Genomic DNA, 17962 nt, shown 5'->3' on the forward strand with positions numbered 1-17962 from the left:
ATAAACAACAGCCTAAATGAACTTCTTATCTTTTTTTGGATTATTGGATTTGACTCACGCTGCCTCGTAGAAGAGAGCAGCAACAGCAAAACTGCAAAAAAAAAAATATTTGCCAATAATGGGATCTTGTAATTAGTTTAACCCTTTACTTATATATTGACAGAGATGAAGAGTGACTCATTACACGTCCTGTATCAGATCATTTTCATGTTCACAACGATTCTTTACAAACAAAGAGCTGTAAACACGAAATCATCTGAACTGACAGATTTCGAAACAGGCTCCTTACTGTTTTTTAATGTAACGTTATGAAACGAGAAATGTTACGTCTTCTTACGTCTTTGTTTCGTCTCGCTGCGTCTGCCGTGCGTGATGTGCTCTGATAGGTCGACATCAGTCTTGTGATGTTGGGAAGGCGGCGTGCGATGACGCCAAATAAAAATAATCCATAATTCTCCTCAAATGCATCAAACTAAAGTAACGAGCCTGTTTTGAAAATGTGAGGAGGAGAAAGTTCAGATATTTGTGTTCAGATGTAGAGAGGGAAAGTCACAGAGATACTTATGTAAAGTATAGATACCTGAAACATCTACTGAAGTACAGTAACAAGGTATTTGTACTTTGTTACTTCCCACCTTTGGATATCTGTATACCAATTAACGGATATCGAAGCCTAGACTTCCTTTTACATGCTCCAGTTTTTGTTTTTAGTCTAATTTGTAACTTAAGACACGAGAAACAACATTTTGCTAATTGCTTTACACAGATTTCTGTTTATGGATGCAGATTTAAAAAGCTGAGATCTGGTACCACAGTTATAGACATTAATAGCCTGTGAAGTTCATCTTCTGGTCATGTGATGTACTGTATATGTGGAGCACAGACTGTATGTGCGTAACAATGTGAGTGCAGGTTTTACAGCAGAGGTGTGTGGAGCTTGTGTATTTTGCTGCAGATTTACACATGAGGAGCAGGATATTGCAGCATGACCTGCTGTCAGTCACCAGAGTTTGATTTCCGCAGGTGTGTGTGTTGGTGATGATGCAGGACCGCTCAGGTCTCAGTGTGTAGAAACCTCATCGTTACCGCTCTTTGTTCTTCCTGACCAAATTATTAAAACCACAGGTGTGAAAGCATCCTGAGAGTGTGCAGCCGTAGCTTCAGATTCATAACGAGCTTGTTGAAGTTTGATGCTCTAACTGAGGTGTTGACTCTGCTTGTGTCACTCTGAAGGTGTTCGAGGCGTCAGACTTCGGCTCTCACCCCTTGTTCTCAGTGGCGCAGGGAGGAGTGGACCTGCAGCAAGTGAGTATGGCCGCCTGGGGGCAAAGGGAAAGGGTCAAAGGTCACCTTAATATCTGCCATTTTTTAATCTGCCAACAAGACGGGGAACCATTTAAAAAGCCTGAATCAATGCCTTCAAATGATCCTTCTGTGTTTCTATAATGTGAAAGATGCCATTTAATGTCCTCCTCAAATTCTCTCTTCATTCAGTGCTAGACTAAACTCGATCGATCTTTATCACATTTTGGAATAAATGACTTCACGTGTTGCCCTGAGCTGTGCAGGTAAACGCTTTGCTTGAGCCTGGGACGGAGCCAAAGGAGCTGAATTCAATCACAGCGCTGCAGCCAGCGATGGCATCATAAAAGCAGATGGTCAGAGTGGTCAAGGATTCCAGATTAACACCTCTGCACACAGAGGCTCAATAAATATAACACCTTTTTCACATGGAAAGCTGCGAAAATGAAGGAGCAGAGTAACCGGGGTTGAGTAAAGATGACGGCCCTGAAGTAAAGAATGAAAACGCTGAGATGTAAAGAAATAAATAAAGAAAAGTGACAAATGGAGAATGGCCTGGCAAAAAGGATAGATACGAAAAAAAGAGAGGAGAGGGGAAGATAAAAGAGGGAAGAGATACAAGATAGAAAACGATGGAGAAAAATGGTGAAAACAGAATCCACTCAGTCGCATCAGTTTTATTCTGCCTGCTGAGATTAACGGCTGAATTCAGTCGCCTCACACTCGAGCCCTTTCTCCTGTGGTGTCTGACTGGTCTGAGAGCAGCCTGAAGACCGAATGAAAACAGAGTAGATTCATATCTTCTTGTAAAACAGCCTTCTGCTGTAATGGCAAAATTGAATTTGGTCAATTTTGTGTGCTCAAATTTGAGGTACAAAGAGGGAGCTGCCATCAAGGACACTCGGCTCCAAATGCCTTAAAAATGCCGGCAAAATGTCTGCACTGAGTAAAGCAGAGCAGCGGCTGATCTGCTCTGTTATACAGACGGACTTCACCCTGATACAGAATTATTTCTGCAGGTGACTTAAATTGAAAATGGCCATAAGAGACCCCTTCGAATGGTATCGTACAGTAGCTGCTGCAGCATCTTATAGAACAAGAGATGTATTTCTCCCCTGTGGTCAGTGAACGCAACATATTTAGAAACACAATAACTGAGTTTTATATTCAGACTTTTAACTAATAGATATGACCCTGTCCTCTGAAATTTAATGTTTGAATATGCAAATGATGCATTTTCTCGTTAAAAATGCACTAAAGCGTATTAATATCCAGAACAGAAATCTGAACACTGGAAAAAGTCAGGTTCAAAAATGTTGTTTCGTTTTGTTGACATATTAGAGTCGAAGGTTTTCTTTTTTTATCTGAAAATACTGTCAACAGCCAAAAGCCTTCAGAATATAGATCGGAGTAAAACTGGTACGTTTGGTGTTTTGTAAGAGCTGCTGAAGAGAAGAATTCTGTCCGAGTCTGAGAGAAAGTTCATTTTGAAAAAACGTCCTCCAAATATGTTTGTTTTAAAATTCAATACAGACAAAATGATGAAAGCGTAAACATGTTATCTAATAGATGTCACCATGAAACTTCCCCATTTCATTGACAGTTATCTTTTGTTACGTTGTTTTTTTTAGTATTTTATGTTTTATGCATAAAATACGCATCAGGCAAAATTTGTCTTCGGTTTTGGGAACGCCTTCCCCACGGTCAGCGTGTCAAGTGTTGCTTGTATTGGTCCTCCAGTAACATCCTTTAACATCTTCTTTTCAACATAGCTTGCTCGACTGTTACTGGAGAACAGAGCAAAAGTGGGAATTAGGAAGAAAAATTCAGTTTTCACCTGAAGTGTCTCCCTTTAACGAGATATTTAGAGCTGACGAACAATAACGCTAACCGTGATAAACAGCAGGGCCATGACACACACCAGGAGAGCAGCTTGTAGTAGAGCTGCTGGCCGAACTATCACACGTCCCCACACAGAAACTCTCTCACAGCGACATTAATGTGCTTCTAGCGACAGTAAAAGCTCCACTGGACTTCCTGTTTCCTGTTCAGCCTGACAGCAGCTGCTCATAGCGCAGCAGGAATACACAATGTAATCCATGCTGCTGTCTTCATGATCAGTGTCCCTGCACAGATGTTTACCCCCCCGTCCACCACCCGGTCCTTTGATGCATATTTTGAGGGTCCTCGCAGAACTGGAGGGTGTATTTACTCTTTTCCTGAATTGCACCTGCAGCAACAAACAGGCAGATTTTTGTTTTCGTCATTAATCTCTGCAGGTTTTTGCAGGGAGCTGTTTGAGGACAGTGTGATGAATTGTCTGTGAGCTGGCAGTACATCACACTGTAGGTCAGGTCAGGTTCATGCAGTTATGTTAAATCCACTCTTGTGGCTTTTAGACATCTGTTTTCCTCTGCAGAAACACTCTGAAGATAAAAAAAGAGATCAGCCTCTGAAGACTGATACCTGCTCGTTGAACAGAACATGAGAATTTAATGTGTCAGTTCCCAAATCTTCTCAACATGCACACATTTCATTTATAATTTTAACACTTTAAACTAAACGAATGAAATGTCTTCTTTTTCCTCCCGGATGCAGGCTGCAAATACTGCAGCACAAATAGCTTTCATGTCAAGGGCAAGGCTGTTTAGATCATCCATAACTGAGTGGTCTGAGGTCAGTGCCAACAGCTAGTGTGTCACTGTCATTAACTAAGTGTCCTTCAACGAACCAGCGAACCCACAATCAGTGCGTACACATTTATTTCATGTCAGAGGAGAGTCGGGCTGCGGGCCAAACGCATTTAAAATACTTTTCATCAACAAAACCGCAGCCATCATTTCATGCCCTCATACAAGCTGTAGAAACCGGTCTTCTGTGTTTGTCTTTGAAACAACGGTATGTAGGTTTGTCTCTGCCGACTAATATTAGACCTATCACAGCCGAGCTAAGCTGGGAATGTACAGTATGTGATCGACGGCACAGAACACTTTGAGATACGAATGAAGTGGCACCAGGACACACGGACTGAACGATCAGGTCATTTTGATCTGCTGAAATACTCATCGATTGAATATTTGATTAGACTGGATATAAGTCACGTGACCGTCCTCCAGTCTTTAGAACAGGACAGCTGATTCATCTGTGTGTTACAAACCTTTCTTTGGCTGAGTTTACTACAACTCACACCTTCTCTGAATCTGGGAAACGTCACAAACTGTCTGACCTGGAGACAGATTCAGACTGACAGAGACTCACACAGCTGACTGACTTAAACACAGTGTTAAGAGAGAGAGAGAGAGTGTTGGCTGGACGCAGCAGACAGATTGACGGAGTGACTCGCTGATAAACGAGCGTATGGATTAAAAATACAGAAAAAGAGACAAACTAGAACAGAAGAGCACTTTACTCCATCACACTGACAGCTCAGCGTTCAAGAGACAACTTCAGCCACTGTGTGTGTGTGTGTGTGTGTGTGTGTGTGTGTGTGTGTGTGTGTGTGTGTGTGTGTGTGTGTGTGTGTGCGCAGCACTGTTGCCATGGACGTGTCAGTTAAAACAGCAGTAACAGTAGCTAATGGAGGCTCCAGGACTGATGGGAGGAGAGAGGGAGGGAGGAAGTGACAGGCAGAGACTGGAGATGGGGGGAGGAGAGAATCAGAAAAGCTCTCTGATAATGTCAGATCTGTCGTCCAACCACAGCTGCTGCTGTCTCTGGGTGGACACTCGTCTCTAACAGCTGCTTTAGTAAAACAGACTATGGTGCCGACACGTTCTCACTCTCAACTCGTCAAATACAGCAGTTTGCTCAGTAGCTTTAAAACCATGACGCAATAACAAATACTTTGTTACTGTACTGTAGATTTTTCAACTTTTGACTCTCCCTCCTCTATATGAACCCTAACCCTCCTCACATTTTCAAAACAGGCTCGTTACTTTAGTTTGATGCATTTGAGAGGAATTATGGATTATTGTTATTTGGCGTCATCGCACGCCGCCTTCCCAACATCACCAGACTGATGTCGACCTATCAGAGCACATCACGCACGGCAGATGCAGCGAGACGAAACGAAACTTTAATAGTCTTTGAATTATATTAATATGACGTGAGCGTCAGTTAGCTTTGACCACAAATGTCCTTCAGAGGGAGACTTTTTACTCTGATACTCTGAGTACATTTAGAGTCTGTACTCGATTACTTTTACTGGAAGAAAGAAGTTGAATCAGTACCAGAGTCTGTTTTTACACGAGTATCTGAACTTCTACTGGAGGAAATAATGTGTTTTAACACCTGCTTGAATTTGACTAAAAGAGGAAAAGGTAGAGGACAAATAAGAGAAATAATGCAAGAAAAATAAAAGTGATGTGAAGGAAAGGAGGAGACGTGGAGGGCAGTGACAGCTGGACGGATGGAGGGAGGGTTAGTGCCGTGTTAAGTGGCTGTGTGAGGCGATTAATGATTTTTATTCATTATTCAGTCTACAGTCATGTGGAGGGGAAGAGAGAGAGAGAGAGAGAGAGAGAGAGATGAGGATTCATCGTATTTGCGTGAACTTTAATTTCTGGTATTTGCTTTCTGTTGACAGTTTCATCTGCAGCTCTCAGAGGCGTTTCTGGGATTTAACATTAATCTTCATTTCAAGATTATAGCTGTGAGGATTTCTTATTGATATTATCAGCTGGACACTTTTAAACTCTGGCTGTCATAAAGTACGTATGAGTGTTGGAGAGAGTGGAAGTAAACAACCGAGTGAGTAAAAGTATATTGGTAAGCAAGTAATCGATTAGTAGTTAAGTGGAAGGAGAGTAAATAATAGATCAGATATATACTGCTTGAGATATTTTCTTAGATATATCAAATGTAGGAGTTCTGCATGAAAATATCTAAAAACAACAAGACATCTGTTTCATATTTTGTTGAGTTGTGAACTTGAATCATCAACAATGTTCAAACCAGAGAAAGTTTGTTCAAGGTAAGGACGCGCTGACTGATCTGAACACGACTGGAGCTTTAAAACATCACCTGGTCTGTAAATACTGAGACAGCCTGAGACATGTCAGATAGATTTTCATCAGCACTGGTGGTTGTTTAATGGTTAGTTCACCAACAGTGAAGCAAGTTATAACCACAGGATCATTTGTGTTTATTCACCTCAAACAGCCAGATTACTTCACTGTACACTAGTTCAAATCCAGATCAACCTCTGAGTGAAGTCAGCACTCAGCAGAGACTCTGGTTCTGGTTCTGGTTCTGGTTCTGGTTCTGGTTCTCTCTCTCCTCTCTGTAACGTTACGTTCATGAAGTAAAGTACATTTCCCCTCCAGTTCCAGTCAGCAGTCAATATTACAGAACAGAAACACCCGACAGTGGAGGTCACCTCCGGATCACTGCTGCAGTCAGGCTGATAAACAGGAGTGAAGATAAATCCACTTTTTAATCCCACAAGTTAAAAAGTAACTCTGAGCTCTCCTCCCGTCGGATCAGAGCAGAATCTGATGAGACTCCAGGTGTTTATTCCTCCAGAAGGTCTGGATCTGACTCTTTAGCCGGATCTCAGCAGCGACTCTCCCCACACAACACCTGGCAAATGTCATTTGTTTTGATAGAGAGGCCACTAATGGCAGAAGTTACGTGTTGTACATTTAAATCCTTTTTTAAAATTTGAAATTGTAGCTGCAGCGCGTGTTAGATACCTCAGATACCTACAGATAATGAACAGATTTGAAAAAAAACTGACCCCACCTGTCACCTGATTTATCTAAAATGACAAACGTCTCAACACTTCTTCAACACTTCCAGCACTTTACAGTAACGTCAGGAAACATCCATTAATCTGTGTAAAATCAGGTGACTGATTGACTGTGACTGAAAGAGAAGAAAGGTTTGTGACAACATCTGTGTGTACAGAGACGACATGTGGTCCTTTCTCACAAAATAGCTCCCAAGAGTTACTGTTTGTCTCCTAAATATCAGCAGAGATTGAACAACAAGAAACTCTTAACTCCAAACTCTGAAAGAGGAACCAAAAAGTGCGTCACTCTGAGAATTAATGTCCATTAAGAACTGATTTCTTACTCTGAGATAAATACGGGCCAGCAGTGCCGGAGCTGCATGAAGCCACCAATGAATATTTATGAGTGTTTGGCGCTTTTTTGTGTTCGGGCCTGCGTGGACCATTTTAAATCAGGCGTGCAGCGGTGTATTAATATTTGCCGGCATATCTACAGATCAGGGAGACGCATTACACCTTCAAGGAGGCCAAGCAGCACGGCCAGGTCGATTATTCCTGTAGCACCTGTCAGATGCGTGTTTTTTTCCTGATGGGAGCTCTTTTCAGAAAACGTTTTCTTCTCCAAATCCCTGCGTTAGCAACAGGAGTCAAAAGTTCAGCAGCAGTGGCAATGCAGTCTGCGTCAAGGATAACAGCCCTGAAATCTGTTATATAAGGTGTGGTGAACCTCGGGGAGACACACAAAGTCTCACAGAAAATAGCTCCAATGCACCAAGTCTTTGCATGCACACCAACTTCGTCCCCAGCCCTACACACACACACACACACACACACACACACACACACACACACACACACACATTGCCTATGGAAGTGTTCATTCTCTTTGAAGTTCGCTTTGGGATTTGGGACAGCCTCTAAAAACTCTTTAAATCGTGATCTTGGAGATAAACAGAGGCTCTACGATGGAGTCACAGGAGATCCAGTCAGGACGGATGATCGAGTGAAAGTCGTTTTACTGGAGTCTCTTTAGTCACTATTCTGGTGTGTTAAGTGAAGCATTGGGAAGCGTTAATCCTGCTGATATTAAGACAAATAAGGTACTTATTTAATACTCAGTGTATAGAAAATGGACGTTGAGCTCATGCAGGGATTCATCTTTTACTTACAGGCTTCCTATGATCTTTTTTGCTGTTTTATGAGCTACAAAGATCTTGGAAAGGGTCATCCTTTTTTCATCAAACTGTACAGAGCGATTACGTTCAGGCATCTATATTAAAAATCTAGAAGAATAAAACAATGTGTGACACAGGGACAGGCAGAAGTGTAGGTTTTGTTTCATATATGAGGTCAGAGGTTCAACTAAACAAACAACTGTGCATCAACCAGGGTGTCAGACTTTCCAATTAAATGATAGAAAGACTAAATAAGAAAGTTGTTATTAATACACTAATACTGCTTAAAAATAAATCACATTTCATTTTCAAAGACCGGATATGTTATGATAGATAAATGCTTTACATCCATTACTGACTTTTCCATAGTTGATGTTCAGTTATTTAGAATAAATATTGATTTAAATGAAATGTTTTCATCCTGATACGTGCAGAAAGGTTTTCAGTATTTCTTGCAGACCTGACTTGAGTCTTCAGTCGTCCTCTCGCACTGCAGGCACATATATAAGATATAAAATAAATGTAGACTTTGACTTTAATGACACTTTTCTTCCTTCCTTTTCTGTTTCAGACGTACGCAGTACAGAGTCACTACGGCATTCCACATTCAGAGGTAATAAAAAAATGAGTGAGGGACAGTTTTACTGTTTGAATGTTTCCTGTGACATTATGATGCTTCCATTTGATTTCACTTCTGTCTTTCTCTTGTCTCTTTCAGTTGGCAAAGCTCCACCAGTTGTCAATGCAGCAACAGGGCCTGGCCCCCATCAGCCAATCAGCTACACAAGTTCTACCTGGTATGCACACACACACAGACACACACACACACACACATCTGTGAAGCAAGACAGGCTTTAAACATGACTTGCCGCGGTAGTCAGCGTTCCCAGGGTTACACGATAGTCAAAGATACGCCGATGACATTACTCTCCCACCAGCCTCCACCGTTATTTTGCTCCTTTTAAAATCAATAGTTAGACGGTGGACGCTACGGCTACAATCTGCTGTAGGCGTCTACTCAAAGCAAAAGCAAAAAGAAAAAGAAAAAGCACCTTTTTGGCAATATTTTGGGTCCAAACTCAGAGATAAGAGGGAACCTGATCACGTTAATGGAGAAAAAGAAGTTCTTACCTCACTGAGAAGTTGTAGCGACTCTTCGTCTTACAGCTCCTTCTTCTTCCATCACTCCTACAGACTGAATAAAACTCACTACAATACTGATATATATAATATCGATCCGCTGTTAAAGTGACCGCTGTTTTGATGACGGATAGCGGTGTTAACTGAACACATTGCATTTCCTGTGGCTCTGATCCATCTGTTCACTTTGAAGTCATTTTTTTGTCAAATTTCTTTTCTACTTTTTGTCGTCATCCAAAAACTCTGGTGACAGCTTCAACTAAAAAAAAAAAAAAAGATAAAGTTTTATTCAAAAACCTTATTTCCATTTCAGTGAGTGTCGTTACCTCGAATTTCATCATTCGCAGAATCAAAAACACAGAAAATGTTTTTAACAATGTAGTAATATTGTCCGACATGCTCTGGATTCATCTTTTAAAATGCAGACGATCGTTTCGGTTGTTTCCATCAGTGACGTGAGCCTCTCATTCTGCAGCACATAAAATAATTCATGTTATGCCTGTATAATCTTTACTGTACTGCACAGTTCTGCATTATAATCCCTGTGAGTTAGCTTTGATTCTGAGCATCCAGCTGGGTTTACATGCTGACTGTTTCTCAAATCAAACGTTGCCTGTGGATTTTTGGCTACATTAGTTAGCAACATGCTGCGGTGGAGAAATGACTAACTGACCAAAAGGTGAGAAAATCAAAGGTGTAACAATACAGACAGTTGATGGTTTTCATCGCTTTCTTGTAAAAGTCAAAGACTGTATGTGCAACAGTCAGAAGTGAGACCTCTCATACACGCAGCCATGTTTACAGCGACAGCAGTGCAGCTAATAGATCCTCATGTTCCCGCCTCCTCTGCAGAGGTCGAGTACTTTACTCAAGGAGATTTTACAGGGACTTGTGCTTTACTTGAGTATTTGCATTTTCTGATTGAGGAGAGCGAGGCTGGTTGTAACACGCTTTGTTTCAGCTCCTGTAATGTGCTGAATTTTTGTGATAGACCTCTCAAATTTTTACACACAGTTATTATTATTTATTCCACTATAAATATCAGTGTCTCAGACTACTCCAGCTATATATTTAATTAATTGATGACAAATACCGGAAGTTCCATTGTAACAGCCTGATGTATTGTTGCCGTAGTGAGTGTTTATACATGCGCTCTGGCTTGTCTGTGTTGCTGGTGGTGGTGAGTGGACTGGCGGATGTACTTTCCCCTTTAAACACACGGACTCCTTCAGCTCGCAGCTGTGTCTCTGGGCGTATTTAGAGTGGACAGGCCGAGCTTGAGTTAATCGGTCTCGGCAAGGCGGCTCTGGAGGAGGAGTGGAACCCAAGAGGAGCAGCGGCCGGCCGGTCGGGAGGGACTGCAACAGCTGAAGAGGGCGGTGTGTTTACTGGGGAAACTACAGGTCACAATTCCCTGTACTACCGCCACCGCCGCCACCGCCGCCGCCAAGCACCGGAGGAGCGTGTGATAGAGAAAAAGTGTTTGGTTGTTGTTACAGTTGGTTGAAACATTTTTTTTTAAAACGCTACAACCATCCCCACCCTTGTCAGCCATTGTTGAGCTAGCTGCAGCAGCATGGTGGTTTGAAATTAGCACACATGAAATGCCTCACATGCTAAATAAAAGACTACTTCTACTACAAGTAATCCCTTACAAATGACATAATTCTAGCTTTAACAGTATCAGTTCTAATAAAAAATACAGAGGTCCAAAAAATTACTCTCTTACCTAAAAAAATCAGCATATTTATTCAGACAGACGAGGACAGAAGTGGTCACACATGAAATTAATCACATGAGCCTCAGATCATTCCTTCTTGATGAAAGAAGTTACTTTGTTACAACCATATTTTATACTTTTACTCCGCTACATTTCAGAAGGAAATTATATACTATTATATTATGTTTTTAACTCTGATACATTTATTCAATAATGTAAATTACATTGCAGATTATAGATTACAAGATAACATAAATTTACTTCTACAAAAAAGTAATTAAAATTAGCTGCAACGTTAAAGTAACAAACAGTTATAGATCAATAATTCTATTCTAGTAATATAAATAAGTATTTCTATATATATTCCATTCTGCAAAATTAATACCTTTAGTTTGGTACGTTAAGTAAATGTTTTAGGCTTATATTTTTATACTTGTACTGTACAGTATTTAATACTGTGTGTTTTATTTCACATTGTTCTTTAACTTGTTTCTAAAATAAATAAATGTCCAGAGGCCAGAATTACCACAAAATGAACGTTTTAGGTGAAAGATCTGAGTACTTTTCATGCATACAGTGTTTGTGAACGTGTGAAACACAGCTTGTGTTGGTCGGGTCAGAACCGCTCCACTGTTAAAGAGACTTTGTCATGTCATTTTTCACACAAACCACACGAGCGCGACTGAGAGCGAATTATCATGTGAGGATTCGGCTGGATGATTATTCCATTATGTCCCAGGTATAAAACTCATCAGTCGTGGAAGTGCAGCACGCGCACACACACACACACACACACACACACACACACACACACACACACACACACACACCACCCACTTGCCAAAACACATTCACACACTTTATCAGAATCGCTGTTGGTTTAGCTCGCAGTGACCAGAACACTTCCTGTGGAGAGTGAAGAAGGACAATACAGAAGGAAGGGAGGGAGGGAGGAAAAGATCATGCTGCATATGAAAGAGTAAAATGAACATCTCTGTCTTTCTGTCTCCCCCTCTCCACCCCCTCTCTCTCTCTCTCTCCCTCCCTCTCTCCCTCCCTCTCTCCCTCCCTCTCCCTCCCTCCCTCCCTCCCTCTCTCTCCCTCCCTCTCTCTCTCTCTCTCTCCCTCTCTCTCTCTCTCTCCCTCCCTCTCTCCCTCCCTCTCCCTCCCTCCCTCCCTCCCTCTCTCTCCCTCCCTCTCTCTCTCTCTCTCTCCCTCTCTCTCTCTCTCTCCCTCCCTCTCTCTCCCTCTCTCTCTCTCTCTCTCCCTCCCTCTGACTCCCTCCCTCCCTCCCTCTCTCTCTCTCCCTCCCTCCCTCTCTCTCTCCCTCCCTCTCCCCCTCCCTCCCTCCCTCCCTCCCTCCCTCAGGAGGGGTGGACACCACTTCCCAGACCACGTCTCAGGAGCTCCTCATTCCAAACGATGTAAGTACTCAGAGATGTAACCTAATCAATTATTCAGATTTGCACAGAAAATGCCCTCCAGCCCACAGGAAACGCTTTTAATTTGAAAAGGCTGTCTGTCATGGCTGCCATAAGCTCCGCCCATGGTCCCACCCCCAAGTTGTGATTGGACTGTTGTGCTTTTTTTGTGTTTTCTTTATTTTGACGCTGATGATGTGTTTCCATTTCAAAGCAGAAAAAGTTATTTTTCACCTCCTCATGAAGACCAACGCGTCCCTGAGGGTATTCAGTGCTGGCAGCTCTCTGCTGCTCTCTGCTGGTCACTGGACACTTTTGAATTTAATGGAAAATTCATGTCACCGTGATGAGCAATTAATTCAGTTATTACTGACACAGAACTAATTACCTGTATGTCCCTGAAAACACAGTGAACTCACTCAGGTTGTTCCATAGCAGCCCTCAGAAATGAGTTCACAAAAGTTTGAAATTGTAAAATAACGTGTGTATTGAACTGAAGAACTAAGATGAGTATTTTATTCAGACACAAGATGACATCATCTAATATGCAACAAACTAAACTATTACAAGGTTGAACTTGTAAATGTCCTTAACCATGAAAGGAAACGAAAAACAGGCTGAGTAATGAAAATATCACTCAGATTGAAAACCTTGAAGTCAAAATACAACAAATACTAACCTATGAAATAAAACCATTGAGAGCTGTTTTCAAAAAGGTTTTAAATCATGAATATAACAAATTTCATTTTCATGCGTCGGCATTGAATATTAACATCTTTTACATTAAAAAAAACTTTTCCAGGAAATTGAATTGATCCATCTTGGGGGACTCTACATTCAAAATATCTTTGCAGGACAAAATAACTTCTAGATGTGATGAAACTGTATTAATACGACACAGAATCAACATTTGGTTCAACAAAGTAAAAACTAGTGGAGATATTAATTTCTAAAAATTACAGATTCTTGTTATTTATTGTTATTAATTTGATGACTGTAAACATTGATGCTGATACATGATGTCAATGATCTTTAAGAGCTTTAAAAGCTTCTTGGACGAATTTCAGATGACAAGTGTTACTGTTTCACTTCATTTCTTTGTTTTTATTGAGCATTTAAAATCTTCCAGACAAACACCAGAAAAGAAATCCCTCTCAGCTGCTGTGTCTCGTGTTAGTTTCCATCTGATCCACATATTAAACACGAGACACTGTTTGGGTGTCGGTGCAGAGCAGCTAACGGCTCGTGGCTCCGACTGTTTATTTCAGGCAGTGAAGCAGACAGTTAACAGTTCAGTGTCGCGCTCAAGGACGTTTGACATTTGATGGACATGTTGACTGTTGCGAGGTCAACGCTGTGACCTTTTGTTCATAAAACAGCCTTCAGCCACGCTCACCCCCCATCACAGGCTGCGACTCGTGCAGTCAGTGTTCAGCTGTTGAGAGCTTCACCTCCTCTTCGGCTTCACCGTTCACACAGAACAATGCAGCTCCTTCAAGCAGCCTGATTGAGCATCGACACATCAGCTGTTTACACAACTCTGTAATATGACTAATCAGCTTACAAATGACATGTAGTTACTGTGACTGTTCTGACGAGAATACTAAAAGGAAATAGAGATGTGACCACAGCTGCAGCCCCAGCATAAGAGCATAATCACAGCAGCATAGCGTCTCGGTGTGTTCAGACAAACACGTCTGAAAGCCGGAGCCTCCGTCCTGCAGCACAGCGTTTATTAACAGAGACACAAACAGAGACATTTATGGCGAAACGTGACGACTACAGAGACTCATGATGGAAACTCCTGCGCAAGAAAATGAGGTGAAGACAAACTGTGTGTATGAACTGAAGAGTGTGTTGTTAAAGGGACAGTTCACCCAGAAATGATGTCATTATCTACTAGGGGTGTCACAATATCATGATATTCACTATAACCATGATATTAAAAATCTCAATTTCACTAGTAGCTGAGTAGTTTATAGCGATCGTTCTTTTTGTTTTTAACGGTATGGTTACAGACTCTCTTCACGTCCCTACACTCGTATTTTGAGGGTGATTTATTTGCCAAAGAAAAAAGAACATCAACAAAGTTAAAGGCAGATTTGTCACCCAGCATTTTATTTTTTTAAATTTCTATAGATATCACAATAATATCGCTATTGTGAATATGTCTGGCCATGATAATCTCGTGAGGAAATCTGATATCGTGACAGCCGCATCATCTCCTCCCTCCATGATGATATAAAGTCAGGTGAAGTCTCGTAGTCCACAGAACATTTCTGGAGCTTCACAGTAAAACAGAGTTGCAGCGTTCTGCTGAACAGCTGAAGCAGCTGGAGATGATTTAAAATGGAAAAACAACCCAAAAAAAAGTATAAAATGGCTCCATACAGCCCGAAGATCTCAAATTGATTTGTTATTTACGCCGTCGACGTGCAGTTGAGCTCGTGCACCCTCTTCAGACGGGGTGCATGCTAACACTTTTAGCTTACCAGCTACAGTGAAGATTTAAGCTTAACAAAGGATGTAAATAACGTCTTTTCAGATCAGTTTGGAAACTCTGGGCTTCTGGAGACTTGGATCACACCGGACGAGCTGAATGGAGACATTTGATGTTTTTTTTGGTTGTTCCCAGCTACTGCAGTTGTTTAGGAGAATGTATTTTTTCAAGTCAGGTGCAAAGCCAGAGGTAGCAGGGTAGACGTTCGGATGTAGGCAGTGAGAAGCTCGGCGAGTCTCCACTTTAAAGTAACACCTTGTAGGTTTAGGGACCTAACCCTTATAATGGAGAGCTGGTCCAGTACCAGGGGTATACTTGGGATGTAACAATTGCCAACATGTATTCAGGCGGTTGAGTTGACACGAACATGAACACAATAAGACAACAGAACACAGTAAATCAAACACAACAGTGTTCCTGAAGCTAACCCTCTCACCACAGTCTCCTGATGCTCTGCCACTTCCCCCATTTTCTCCTCCGTCTCTAATGGCAGACGTTTGATCATTTCTCCCCGGGAACTCGTGCAGTCGCGTTCAGTTAACATTTCCTCACGCTGGTTCTTTATGGATGACTTGTGTGTGGCACCGTAAAGGACAGGCGGACGAGGACGAGGTCGTCTTGTCACCGGACGAGATAATCAACACCTCTGCAGGTGCTGTCACCTCTCACGTATAAATTAAGCTTCAGATTCGAGCATCCCCGAGGCTCCCGTTCATGTTTCTGTGTGGTTTTATTTTAACATGCATGGACACACACACACACACACACACACACACACACACACACACACACACATAACATGCAATCCTGCTCACACATGTGCACTTATTGTATGTCTGGATGAGAGAATATCGCAGAGACACAAAAGCAGAGAAGAGATCAGAGAGAGGCTTAAGACCCTGTGTGTGTGTGTGTGTGTGTGTGTGTGTGTGTGTGTGTGTGTGTGTGTGTGTGTGTGTGTGTGTGTGAGTCATTGAGCAGGGCCAAGCAGAGCAGCTTAATGACATCCTATAGCTCACAGTCTCACAGTTAGAGATTTAACAACAGCCCTGTCTGACACTCTCTCTCTCCCCTTCAGTAAACCTTTCCAAATTACAAGGGCAGCGGGGAATCACCCAAAAATAGCCCTCGGTCCGTCCTCCTCCTCCTCCTCTCCTCCTCCTCCTCTCCTCTTTTACCCATCAGCCCTTATATAAAGCCGCTCACGGGGGAAACACACAACACTGTACAGCCTCCTGCAAAAACCTTGTATCTCCAGAAACAGTCAACTTCATAGAGAGCGAGAGAGAGGCGAAAAATAGGATGTTTCTGACTTTGGTAAAATTAAGACCCGAGCATGGTGAGACTTTTGTGTGTCGGGCAAAACGTGGATCATTAAAGACAAAATGTTCTACACATATTTGATGTTTTTACGTTATTTAAGGTTTTTATTCCAAACATAATGTAGAATTCAGGTGTTCTGGAAGTTATAAAGTTAAGTATAATAATTGATTAATTTAATTGATACATGTGCACAAACACTGTTTGGGAGCTGAATGAGTCGAGTTCTCATCACTTCTGTGTCTCATCTCAGCTCCTGACACGTTTTTTTTATTTCACAGCTTCAAACTCGTCTGATCTAATCTTTGACATCATGTCGATGTCGGCGAACATTTTACTGATTCGTTCAGCGTCGTCATCGTGCGACTCGAGAGAATAATTAATTAACTAAGTTAATTAACATGTTTTCTCATTATGTTGATAACAAACTCTAATTTCTGAGACAAGGGCGTTGCTTTTTCCTCTAAAATATGTTTGCTGTTGCAGATTAGTACCAGATTACATGCATGTAATCGATCTGAAAGATGGACAGACGTCCAGTCGTCGGATCATTATGAAGAATAATAATATATCAGAGCTTTTTCACACACAGACTGTCTCTCAGTACACATAATATAAACTTCTACTTTCAAACTGTATTTTCTTGTAGATTAAATGAGTTTCACCTGTGAGCACACCTGTGATGGCGGTCCAAGACTGGAGATGTGAGGTTTCTGTCAGACCCTGTTCTGCTGGTTCTGACTCACAGGAGACAGTTTATGATTCACTGAGTCCGTTTGTGAGGCCGAACAGCAGCTGAAGGTGGACTTCACACAAATGGTCCTGACCTGGCTGTTGTCAGCTGACGCTTTGTCGTCTGTCTCCCACTGTGTCATGTTAGCCACCACACACGCGCACACACACACGCACACGCACACACACTCACACGCACACACACACACACACACACACACTTAAATTATCAGAGGCCTTTCCAGTAATAGCCCAGTACAGCACACAGATCAGATCTACATCAGAGGTGTTCGTGGTGCAGAGAGAGAGAGAAGAGGAAGCAGATTATAGAAGAGAGAAGGAGGCAGCAGCTGCGATGAAGGAATGAAAGAGTGAACGGAGGAAACAGAAATAAGCAAAGAGTCTGAATAAAAGGAAGATCTGGGTCATAGGCGGATAAAAAGCACAGAGGAGGAGAGAAGGCTGAGTGGAGAGAGGAGAAGTTTCATTCTGAAATGATTTGAAACAGAGTGAAGGCAGCAGTGACTCAGCTCCTCCCGTCCACGTGACACAGTGCCCTTGAGCAAGACGGTCAGGCGACGGCATCACATGGTTAGCTCGCAGCCAAAGATGTGTTCCTGTATTTGTGTGGATGGTTGGAAGTTAAATGTGTCTGACTGAAAGAGTGATTCTCACCCAGCTCTTCAGCTTCTGTTGTACACCTGAGCCCGACCTTTGACCCCCACACAGGATGTGACGGTAGAGGAGACACCGGTTCAACTGGCATTTTTACACTTTCTTTATTTTATGCTTCGCTACATGGACCCTAATATTCCTCTAATAATGAGACGCTTCAGATGCAGCAGCCTGCTCAGTGGCTCCACGCTTCTCAGTTTGACGCTGTAGTTACGTAAGTTAAGGTGTGTAAATGACGTAACTAGC

The 17962-nt window shown here is 42.0% G+C and overlaps 1 protein-coding gene across 1 annotated transcript in view; it reads left to right on the forward strand.

The window, feature by feature from the left end:
• The window catches only part of pcbp4 (poly(rC) binding protein 4), a 56840-nt gene that overhangs the window by 29136 nt on the left and 9742 nt on the right, over window positions 1-17962 (forward strand). Inside the window, exons 8-11 of the mRNA XM_073468648.1 lie at window positions 1234-1305; window positions 8780-8821; window positions 8927-9005; window positions 12437-12492. Coding sequence (XP_073324749.1) covers window positions 1234-1305; window positions 8780-8821; window positions 8927-9005; window positions 12437-12492 — 249 coding nt within the window. The remainder of the gene's footprint in view (window positions 1-1233; window positions 1306-8779; window positions 8822-8926; window positions 9006-12436; window positions 12493-17962) is intronic.

The sequence above is a fragment of the Pagrus major genome, chromosome 6 (assembly GCF_040436345.1).
Source record: "Pagrus major chromosome 6, Pma_NU_1.0".
NCBI lineage: Eukaryota > Metazoa > Chordata > Actinopteri > Spariformes > Sparidae > Pagrus > Pagrus major.